Source organism: Adiantum capillus-veneris, chromosome 7 (genome assembly GCF_014529385.1).
Source record: "Adiantum capillus-veneris isolate H3 chromosome 7, ASM1452938v2, whole genome shotgun sequence".
NCBI lineage: Eukaryota > Viridiplantae > Streptophyta > Polypodiopsida > Polypodiales > Pteridaceae > Adiantum > Adiantum capillus-veneris.
This window is the reverse complement of record NC_140937.1, coordinates 38,702,812-38,714,864: the sequence shown is the minus strand read 5'-3', so window position 1 is coordinate 38,714,864 and position 12,053 is coordinate 38,702,812. Positions and strand designations below refer to the sequence as shown.

General features: G+C 46.5%; 1 protein-coding gene across 2 annotated transcripts in view; it reads right to left on the bottom strand.

Moving 5' to 3' along the window:
- The window catches only part of SHOC1 (shortage in chiasmata 1), a 103,521-nt gene extending 92,038 nt beyond the window's left edge, over positions 1-11,483 (bottom strand). The window contains exons 1-4 of one of the 2 annotated variants that reach the window (XM_086515809.1): positions 11,261-11,483; positions 10,617-11,035; positions 10,350-10,418; positions 8,157-10,201 (exon numbers count right to left, since the gene is read on the bottom strand). In XM_086515809.1, coding sequence (XP_086371935.1) covers positions 8,157-10,201; positions 10,350-10,418; positions 10,617-11,030 — 2,528 coding nt within the window. In that variant the 5' untranslated portion in view covers positions 11,031-11,035; positions 11,261-11,483. The other variant, XM_086515810.1, reaches the window with a different exon arrangement.
- Between the last annotated feature and the right edge of the window lie 570 nt (positions 11,484-12,053).

Sequence of the window (12,053 nt, the reverse complement as noted above, 5' to 3'; positions counted from 1 at the left end):
ACAGGCCCGCCCCCCCCTCCCCGCATGCTTCGCTATGCATAGGATGTCCCTCCCTCTTCCTCTACGCATAGGGTTTCAAACCCCCCCCCCCCCCCCAAAACTGTTTTAACGCGTAGGATTCCCCCCCTTCTTCTACGCGTAGGAAGTAAATTTATTTATTTTATTTATTTTATTTTATTATTTTTTTTAACCCTCGCCCCCCCTCCCCCATTCTCTTTACCATACCTTAACCCCCCCCCCCCCCCCCCCCCCCCCCCTCTCTCCCGTCTGTAACTACCGACGCCCCTCTCTAGTCGTATCGCCTCACGCTCCCCCACTCGCCGCGCCCGCCGCTAGTGTGGGTGTACACGCGTCTTCTCCCTTGCGGACGGCTCCCCCACTCGCCCAGCTGTCGCGCCCGTTGCTAGTGCGGGTGCACACGTACATCTAACCCACCCCCCCCTTGCGGACGGCGATCAAGCATGAGGAAGATGAACGAACAAGCCGACCCCCTGGAGAATGCCATTCAAAAATGCAAAGAGGAAATGACGGAGACCATTACCAAGATGAACCGCAATCTCTGGGGTACAATAAACATGCTCGAAGGACGCGTGTTCATCCAAGAGAGCAAGATAAGCACGCTGGAAGACCGAGTGACGACCCAAGAGGAAGAGATCGCGTCACTCAAGAAAGATCTCGCCGAAGCACGATCAAGAAACACACTGGAAGAGGGCGAACTGCAACCCTCAGTAATCGAAGAAATGAACACGATCAAGGAGCAAGTACATGCCATCCAAGAGGGAGAAGAGCAGCACAAAGAAATGATGACTTCTTGGGTGGATGTTCTTACCAAAACTCAACAGAAGGCGGACAAAGCCGAGAAATGGATCAAGGTGGCCAAGAAAGGGAAAGGCAAGGAGATAACGCCCACGTCCACACCCAGCAACATCATTAATCAGACACTTGAGGAGCAGCAGAGGAGAAGGGTGCGCGCTTTACATGTGAGAATTTGCGGTCTTAAAGACAAAGGCAATGTGGACGAAGAAGTAAAGAACTCACAGCCTTGATGGGGATTCATGAGCCGACGCATACAAGGGCATGGAGAGTGGGCAACATAAAGAAAAATGGAAGCAGTGGAGAAACCTCAAAAGAAAGAGCACTCATCCTCTGTTTTCCCTCCATGGAACCGAAGAAGTCCTTCTTGAAGAAAAGACCAACTCTTAAAGAGACTGGCATTTTCTCGGGGATGATCTCACCCTCTCGCAGATCACTCATATGCAGGAAGCAATGCCAGAGATTAGAGCGGCAAGGGAAAAAGGCAAGATCGCTTTTTATCGAGACGGAAAAGTGGTAATACTAGAGCGACGCTCCACATGACGGTGCAAGACTTATGGGACCACACTCAAAGTAGCTGCTTGGAACTGCAATGCATCTATGCGTCTTGATGTGGGAGCTTTTGAGGATAGCTTTACTGGAAGAGACATCATCTTTTACTCTGAGACACACCAGGCCCCTGGGCAATCCATGCCACACATCAATGGATACAGGTGGGAGACAGCCTACAGACAGGAGACACGCTCAGAGCACAGAGGGCGGGGCTCAGGGGGGGTCAAAATTATTTAGAGAGGATCTGCAGCCACTGATACACATAGCCCGCACGGACGAGCAAGCTAGGTACATGTGGGTGAGACTAAAAGCAGAGACAGGCAGACACCTCTATCTAGCTATTTGCTACTTTCCCCCGAGTACATCAGTTTATGCATCACCCAGAGGATAGTCCCCTTTCTCTATTTTGGATGATGACATATGGGAGTTCTCTAGGGATGGTGACATCATCATCCTAGGGGACTTCAATGCTAGGACTGCCCATCACCAGGCAGTGTTTTATGATAATTCAGAGGAGATGCTAAGAGAGCTAGATGTAGCAGAGACGGGCCTTTCCAGACTATCACACGATGTGGAATATACTGTGTGGGCGACGCCTCATAGACATGGGCACTGCACATGGATTGGCCATCTTGAACGGCCTACAGAGATATCCTACTGCGGGAGGTTTTACATGCTTCCCACACAGACATGGAGCTAGCACTGTGGACTATGTCATGGCACAGCCGAATCTCATCTCTAGTATCCAGGATCTCACAGTTGGGCCCAGACCGGTCGGGGTGGTAGTGGATCATGCTCTGGTGTCGATGACCATCTCCTTCCAGTTCAGTGTAGCACACAGGCCACGAGTAGCAGCCCCCACTCGCTACACATTCACACGGGAGACGGATTCTGTATACATGGACGGAATCTACAGACGCCTATGCACTGAGGACCCGGGGCGACCTCTGGAGAAGCTAACTACTATACTGACACAAACATTACATGAGGCAGCAGCAAAGGCATACCCACACACCAAGCCTGAGCAGAGCCGCCGATAAGGGAGCATGCCTCAGAACAGCTGGTACGATGAGGAGTGCCGCCAAACTAGAGCCAGACCTCAGAAGGAGGTGCTGTTGGGGGACGTCACTCACAGACAGTCACAGATTGACTTCCGACGCCTCGTGCGGCGGAAGAAGAGGGCTTTTTTCGCTCTACTCGAGCAGGATCTATATCAGCTATTCTTGAGTCAGGACTCACGTGAGGCATGGCGGCTCTTTCATGAGCAGTCCCCCCCCCCCCCCTGCGATTTCCTCCGCAGAGACCTGGGGTCAGTACGCATCATCTTTGTACACAGTATCTGGACAGCCGCCCCTCCCCGACCCCCCCGATCCATGCCCACACGCATGTGTCTTTTTCACCGCTTAGATGGTGAAGAAAGCTATTGACAGGATGAAGACTGGGAGAGCATATGATCATGACGGCCTAGTCGCTGAGCATTTCATGCATGCCAAAGACCTACTAGCAGAGCTTCTAGCAGTCATGTTTAACCGTGCCATGTGTGAGGGCCTACCGGACACTTGGAGCCTATCTACGATCGTACCTATCTTCAAATTAGGAGACCCCATGGAGCCTGGGAATTATCGCACTGTTATGATCAGGCACACACTGGCACGGTTATATGCATCCATTCTTGAGCAACAGCTGAGTAGATGGGCAGAGAGGGAGGGAATACGTGCAACTGGACATGCAGGATTCAGGAGAGGCTTCTCTACTCTTGACCATATCCTGACACTCAGGGCCATCATCGAGGAAGACAGATCTCATTGGAGACGGATCTATTGTAGCTTTGTGGACTTCCGCAAAGCTTTCGACACAGTACCAAGAGCTAGACTGATGCGCAGACTACAGGAAATGGGAGTACCCACAGAACTCATTTGGGGGACCATGGCATTGTACAGATCAGTAGTAGGGCATGTATGCACCCCGGAGGGACTTTCTACACCGGTTCACTCCACTATTGGGGTGAAGCAGGGCTGCCCGCTCTCTCCTACTCTTTTCAGTATGTATGTGGATGAGATTTCTGACTACATTGACACCGATGGAGATAAAGGGGCTCAGTTGGCAGGGACATGGATTCCACTTTTGTTATATGCTGATGACATAGTGTTGATCTCCGAATCCCCAGAGGGAATGCAACGTCAACTGGATGCTTTGCATACGTTTGCCCACGAAAGTGGTTTGTCTGTCAACCTGGGTAAAACCAAGGTTATGGTGTTTAATACTACCCCACAGTGGATCAGGAGGTCAGCACCTACATTCACATACGGCCAGGAGACTGTGGAGTACACAAACGCTTACACTTACCTTGGAGTGGTTTTCAGCGGACCTGCATTCTCACTCAGAAGAGCAGCTGAGACCAGACTTACTAGAGCCCACGCAGCATTGGGTAGATTGGAAAGGATGTGTTCGCAGGTCCAGTTTCAGGAGCCCCGGACGAAGCTCTGGCTCTTTGACACCTTGGTGGCTTCAGCATTGCTTTATGGAACCGAGATATGGGGACCTTCACTGGATCACCACGGGGGGCAGGGTCACACAGACGGTTGGGGGAACATGGAGAAACCTCTCGTCTCTATGATCTCGCGGCTCATTAGAGCCAAGGCATCAGTACCACGAGCCATTATCCGAGCAGAGCTAGCGGCCCCCCCACTAGTGGTGGAGGCGCTCACCAGATCAGTCTCCTTCATAAGCCACGCATGGGAACTTTCTAGAAACAGATATGCTCGCATAGCACTTGAATCCTCTCAACAGTTAGCCATACAAGGAGATACAACATGCTGGTATGGGGAGATGACATCATGGTTTCAGGCACATGGGTTCAGCATCGACAGGCTGCCACCATTCCATTACTCATTGGATGCACCATCTCTCACTCTTACACAGTCAGAAATCACCAAGCTCATCCGCCAAGACCTGACCCAGCTAGACACCAGGAGGACATGGATACAACCAGCACACGAATTGGGCACGAAGATGGTTTTCTACAGAGACCACCTTCTCCAGCTTACGGAAGATGGTTTTGTGACGAGACCCAAATACATGGATACCCACTTGTCTCATGGGATACGATGTGCTATTGGCCGGTTACGCACATCCTCTCACCAGTTGCGGATTGAAACTGGGAGATACAACGGAGTACCAGCAGAAGACAGGACATGCCCCTTGTGTAACATGGAACCTGAGACAGAGCTACACTATACATGCCGCTGCCCCGTCTACTACGAGATACGAGGCCGATTCCACTGCCTATTCAGAGAGGGTTTTGGACCACTCTCAAGAGTCATGGGATACGAAGATCAGAGATGTCTGGGTTTGTTCTTGCTCGAGCTACGCAGACACAGAGATAGACTGATGAATGGAGAGGCTAGCCAGTCTCAAAGACGGATCACAGACTTTTTCAAAGTAGACACGGGACAACCGCAAGAGCCACTCCCACAGCAGAGCTCCCCCTCGTCTCACACCAGAGGCACACTGATTGACCGAGCGATTGAATTGGGGAATTCCAGGCGCCCGCGACTGCGAAGAACTACACAGCATCGACGAAGGCTACAACAGAAAATTCGAAGCACGCTGGCCAGGCATGCACAACGCCCGGTCAGACTACTAACCATGGAGGAAATTGATGAGATTCACCAACGACCGATGATAGATCTCTTGTGATTCAGCTATCCCAACAAGCCGCCCATTTTTTGCTTAGTTTGTTGCTTGGCTCACATCGACCAGCTTAGGACCCCATAGTATATATCTTTGTTTTGTACTGTTGGTAGGTTATTAGGTTATTTTGTTACTCTGACTTTGTATCAGATCCACCACTTTGTAACTTTCGGGTCTCATAGGTCATTATGGCCTTTTGAAGACGTTAATATAACATTTCATTTCATTTCATTTCTTCAAGTTCAATGATTTTGCAGTTTTTGTTCGTGTGTTGCTATTGATTTCTCGCTTGGAATGTCCAAGCCTGTAACACTACCGACACGGTCTAGTCCACCAGTCAAGAGCATCCACCAAGTGTGAACCCGAGACCAACTGTAACTGCTCCGAGTCAAGTGCCAGTGACACTATCGCCCTGCTACGGAAAGGCAGCTTGGTTTCTTACAGGAGAAGAGTCCCTAGCCTTTGGCAACACCTAACTAGCATTTTTTGCAGCAGCTGGCATAATACTCAGCCAAGATTTGTGGCTGACTTCTCAGAAAATGGCACAACATCCATCTGGAGGCTAAGTGTAAGACATGACATCACACTTCCCATGAGTGTCAAAGTGAACTCTGCTATAGCCCAAATCCTTAGACAGCAAACACAATTTTCTGGGCTAAACCCATGAGCTGGTGAGCTAAGGGTCAAATTGTTAGTATTTGCGAATATTGAGCACGGGTAGCTTTGGCTCAAAGGAAGGTGGTCCTAACATATCTCTGGGACAAAGCAAGCAAACTCTCTGGCTGTGCTATGATTTTCTCTCTACAGAATCTTGTCTCTCTAAACCCCCTTCTCTCTATCTGATTTTCTATCCCTTGACAGATTTTCTCTCCTCATAACAAATTTCTTTTGTTTTTTCAAAGAAACTTGTCTGTACTACTACAAACAGAAAAATCCCATGAGATGCTGTAAAGAGCCTGTCTCAATGGGCAGCATTGCAAGACTCTGAAAAACCAAACAAGGGCAGGTGCCCTAGGCTAATATGTACGGGGGACTACAAGATGAATGCAAAAAACAAACCACTGTGGAGGAGCATAATGCCACTGTATCCACCCGTCTGAAGGAAGAGAACAACTCTGAGCATGACGGATACTGATGCTGTCAACATTAAGGCTGAATCCTCATCCATTTCCTTAGAAAACAAATAAGGCACAAGAACCCGCAGCAGCCAAGTTTATCCCCGAAGGACAAAACCATGGTGTAGGCTAACTCTGCTGAAAAGCATACAACCACCCTCCATACCATATGACAAGGGGATAGCTCTACAAACAATGACATGGAGCACATTGGATGCTGCATCAGACATCGGACACAAATGAATCATGCCCAAAGAGAGCTGCTCAAGTCCCACAGGTAAGCCACATGAGCAATCATACACATTTTAGACAATTTTTCTCTCTTTATGGCTGCATATCTCTCAATTTTCGGCTTTTTTTGGGTGCCCCTGCAGACCAAAAGCTTTAGGTTTTTGTCTTTGTTTAAATTTCTATTGGATGGCAAGCTTATGCCCAGATTTATGTTTTTTATTCTCACATGTTTTCTATTCTCACGCATAATATGCTTTGAGGTGAGACTTCAGCAGCATGAGATTTTTGAGAACGCAAAAGCTTTCAGGATCCTGCTTTTCCCCTCAAAGATATATTGCCAAGATGCTCACCCAGGCTAACTGACCCAGCTTTGGCAAACTTAGAAAACAAATGTTTGAGCATTAGACATAGTGCTCGGTCATCTTGCATGACTAAAACTTCTATCTTTCAACTAGACTCAATAAAGAAATACCCAAGGGGACACTACCAATGGCAAGTCAAGGCAACCATCTCTCTTGGGCAGCAGCATTCCATTCCTACTCTTCTCTATCGGAAGAGAGGAAGACTGCCCCCAAAACATGAGAATAGTGTGGCTTCCAAATACACCAGGCCCCAATGCTTAGTGTGAAACTTGAATGTGATATGTTGATCCTGAGCTGTGGCAGTAAAGTCAGGTGCCGATAAAGGCATCAGTCTACCATGCACATGCTTATGTCAGCAAGAAGAAGCTCAACCACCTCCCCATCAAAAGGTAAGATGAGGCCCTTGCAAGTGCTAAGCCAGACGATTGTGCCCCTGAAAATGTAGCCAAAATCCATCCATCTCTGCACAAAAAAAACAGATAGCTCTCCATTCCAACTGAGCCTACGAGCAACACGCTTGATAGACTCCAGATTTTGAAGTGTACATCAAAGGCCGCTTCGGGGATGACGCATCTGCCTCGCCCATATCCCTATGCATAGGCCACTATGGGCAATCAGACAAAAACTAGCAGATCCCTCTAAAAGCCACTTACCCATAAATCTTGCCAAAAGGTGGTAACAAACTATGCAGATAGACCACAAGCAAACCAAACTTGGGAGGCATGTAGTGTGTATGTGTGTGTGGGTGTTTGGGGGCGGTGGGGGGGGGGTGGGGGGAATTTGTTGTAGAGATAGGGGTGCAAGGCCCAAGCCTTGAGGCACTCGATGAAAGGCACGATGAATACAAAGAGGGGCAGCACCACACATGGAGAGAAGGATAACCCCCTAGTAATGGAAGTGCCCACATGCGAAGGTGCCCAGCCACAAACAAGGACCATCTCCATAATACTAGGATTACAATCTTGAAAATAGCAAAACAATTAAGAATTTAAGCAGACAATACATTTCTCTCTCTTTAGAAGTGCAACTATGAAATAATGATGGATTTCATTTATGCTTATGTCATAAAAAAGTATCTACTATAACTTCAAAGCAACCTTGTCTTGATAAGTTTGCTAAGTTTGCTCACAACAATCATCTATGTTAATAACATTCCATTTCAAGATCGGATAGCCTCAGGCCTTCAATCAAACAGTTATTATTTGACACTTGTGTAATTTCTATGTCTACACAAACAGGGAGATAAAATTAAAAGCTACAATATTTTAATGATAAAGTCCTTCAGATCTTCCCGTTTCTTTAGTCACAATCAGAAGCAAACAGACAAGCTTTGACAGAAGCAGCAATGCAACCATTGTGAGCTTTGAGTGCATGAGAGAAATTCACTTACTCGGGAGGAACCATAAGACAATCACACTTGGGTAATGCCTCTGTGACTGCTTGATTCAACAAATCTGTGCTTGTGGAATAATTTTGCAAGAGATTCTCTTCACGATCAAATTGATATGGCTTCAAATTACAGGATAGTATCTTCTTGTAGAGAGTAAAAAGAGCACGCCTCTCAGCAATCACTAAAATTTTTGGGTTCCATACTTTGCACTTGTGCTTTGATACAATGTCTCCCAGACAAGTCAATTTAGGATGATCAAGAAGCGAGCCTTTCTCCACCTGTCTATATGCGTCTTCACACTCAGCATAAGAGCAGCAGACTAAATCTTGCAAGAACCTCAGATTTAAGTACCAGCTCTCCATGTACAGATGGCCAACTTGTATTCCATACATGCAAAGATTCTCTGCTGTTTGCTGCAATATGTATAATGAAATAAGTCCTCTTAATAGCTGTTGCTCATGTGGAGCGTTCTGATCCTTTGCCCTCCCTTTTATCAGCAAAACTAAAGCAGCCTTTGCATCAGCCTCCATTCGCAGGCTATTTAGGATCTCATGATTTTCTAGCTCATGGGCCAAATTCGCATCATTCTGAAGGATTCGGAGATAATCAAGCTTTAAACATTCCTGCAACTTCAAAATAGGTTTGCTCAACCTGATACAGTGCATTTGATAAGCACCTTGGGTACACGAAGCAAGAATTCCAGGTTCTCGAATTGTATTCTGCTCTGAACCTTCAAGAGCAGTGTTTGCATTGACAGTCCCATGACGTGCCTGTAGGAAAAAACTCAACTCGTTGCACGCGAACAGATCCTGTGATGATTTCTTTGCAACAGAAGCCGCTAATTTAGGGGAGTCCATATGTTTGTTAGGTGATCCGGCAAGAATCCTAACACCAACTCCAGAAGCCCTTTCAAGGGACTTATGTTGACAAGCTGGAAGAAGAGGACAAGCTGATTCTCTTGACTCCAAGCTACAACTCTGCTTAGGACTACAAACAGGAGTTTCCTTTTGCAAAGACCACTTCGTTTCACCATCCATGCTTTTGTCATTGGACATAGCATGAAAATCAGTACTCTTTTTGCAAGGAAAAGCATATGACAAAGGTTTATACTTTCCAATGTCTAGGAATCTGCTCTCAAGAACGAAGCAAGGTTGCTTTCCACAATCTCTCTTGTGAGAAAAATGCCAGTCCAGGTAAAGAAAATCAAGTGCAAGGGGCACAGCATGTTTATACCCAAAGAGAGCTTCCTGCATTGCATCTAATGCAATACAACTTCTTTCGTTTCCTCCCAGAGCTGGTACTGGTAGTGAGCTGAAAATGTAATCTTTGTACACTAGCTCAGGTCCAATGATAAGGGTTTCAAATGTGTCAGAATGGTTGGAGTCCAGAATTGGAGGAGTATGTACACAAACGAGCTGATGAGGCATGTCAAACACCTTAACAAAGCATTTGCAACCAAAACTTGTCATGTTTTCATTAACCTCCCACAAGGGAACGGGCAACTCCAACAACGGCAATCCTTTCACACCAAGAGCCTGAGTAGATGAAGAACTTGGAAAAGCTTTGCCATGTGATAATAAGTCAAAAGGCTGCATATGAGAGCTTCCACATGAATGTACGAAATATTTTCTGTGCTGTGGCAGCTGCTCACAAAACTTAATAGTAAATATCCTTGTAGCCGATTGGGCAGTTTCTGTTTCCAGAATGTTTATTAAGTCAAATAAATGAATATGAGAAGACTGAATTCCCATCTCCATCGTCCTCATGTTCACAACCTGTGAAAAAGATGGCATTTCCAAACAAGCAAATGCCTCCTCCATCTTGGGAGCTTCTAGAACTGGCAAGCTCAGTTTTGATTTTTCTAGAAACATGGAACTGCCATGAGTGCCTCCGCCGGACACTAGTTTCAATCCAGCTTGCAAGCTGGCAGAATGTCCAACTAAATCCTTTGTTGAAGCATTTTCAATTCGGTAGGGGGGCCTCCCTTTTCCAGTGTCTATGTATAAAGTATTTAGCTTATCACCTGATATATTGTGCAATTGGCTCTGATCAAAGCAAAAAATGGCAGTGCAAACGATATCAAAATCCTTTTTAACAGTTTCTGTTGATATAAAAATGAAATGACTGCTAGGTACTTCTGGAAGTCCCATTGCACTCAAGCAATGTGGTGACATTAATAAATCTCATCTTTACCTCCCATGTGCTGACATAGCCACCAATTCTGCCAGACACTTCTGACACAACAACAGTCGCCAATTCGTTCTGTCCAGTAACAAACTGTCAAGGCTAAGAAACTTGGTGTAATAAGTTTCAGTTCAGTAAAACTTAGGCAATGAGCACCCCGACGGCGTTCAAACTGCATGCTGGTAGTCAGCAAGCACTAGCCAAGGGTTTCAAACTCGCAGATCAAGGAAACAACTAAACTCTACTCTTTAGAATGACAAGATGAGAACATGTCACCTGCTGTGGCACGTCCAACGTCATCACTTCAAAGTGAGGGGAAAGTTTTGAGTTCAGCTCTCCTCTTTCAATAGCTTGGACCGGGAAGCCAGCTTTTGAGAGATACTCTAATGTGTCTCTCTGAGGGAAGCTCCATGGTTGTACAAGTCTACAAGGTAAAACAGCTGCCAAAAAGTGTACTTCTACCATGCTGATGCAGAGCTGCTGCATTTCCACAGAGCTGCCGACCACCACTAGGCACGTTTCACCCAAAAGTGCAGGTAGTATCCATGAGGATACCAAATCCGCACATCCTGCAGCTGGATAAAGGCAGCAGCTTGGCACTGTAACGGGAAGCTGGTTCTGTTGGTAGAGCTCGCCTGCTGCCTTTGAAGCCTCCTCGAAGTAATCAGTCCACAGGAAGCGTAGTCGCATGATTCCTGGCATAGAAAAGACATAAAATCTAAACCTTCATACTGAGATGTTACATTTCCACGAGATAGAGAGAGGCACAAACACAACAGCAACCAACTTTCTGAGCTTGGTGAAAGGGCAGTGAACTCGAAAAGGACTCATTGCTTCCAAAAGCTGTGAATGTAACTATGGAGCGCGCGCACACACCACAACAAAATCACAGGGCAAGAGGGAAGCATTGTACCGCATACCTGAAATGCGCTTTCGTGACAACTCTTAACAACGAGTTTTGACTCTAGAAAGGATACTGCCAGTACAGAGAGCAACGTTTCATGGTCTGAACGATCAAAAGGCCATAAAAGGTCGAGATAAAGCTCAGCTAATATCTTCTCGAAGGGTACGCGAGCTGCCGATCAAAACGTTCATGCAGAGAAAACGTGCGCAAAACATTACGTCGTGAGGAATTGGAATTTGGTGTACAAGGGACTGCGGCTCGGGAAAATCATTTTATGGAGAGCCTTTATTGGAAGGAGTAAAAATTATAGGCCTATACAAATTTGAACTTCTCAACTAAAAATCTTGAAATTTAAGCCGCTTCATATCCTTCTTTGGATAGGTTTTGGATAAAGAGAACTTACCTTTCCCGAGCCTTGGACCATCGGACGAGGAGGGGCCCAATCGAATTTACCGTTTTTGTATGAGCTTACTTTTGCATGTATGGGTTGAGAATATGAGATTCTTGTCTGAGTTTACTTTTCCCTGTAAAAGGTTGAGTATAAAAGGGGGCTCTCCCGTGTGATATGTGGCCCATGTAAATAGCCCATATATGGCCCGCCGGCCAAGCCACTTAAGTGCAATTGAGCAGAATTTTCAAATCCATCCACCTTCCCCTTGCTATAAAGAAGGTAACTATAACCCAAGGCCTCCTTACATGCACTACCCAACTAGCCCAATGGGCTTTCCACATGAGGAGCTTCTTAATTAATCTATTTGACTTTGCTTTTTTTACACACCTAAACTTAGGTAGGTGGTTAGGGGCCCGGA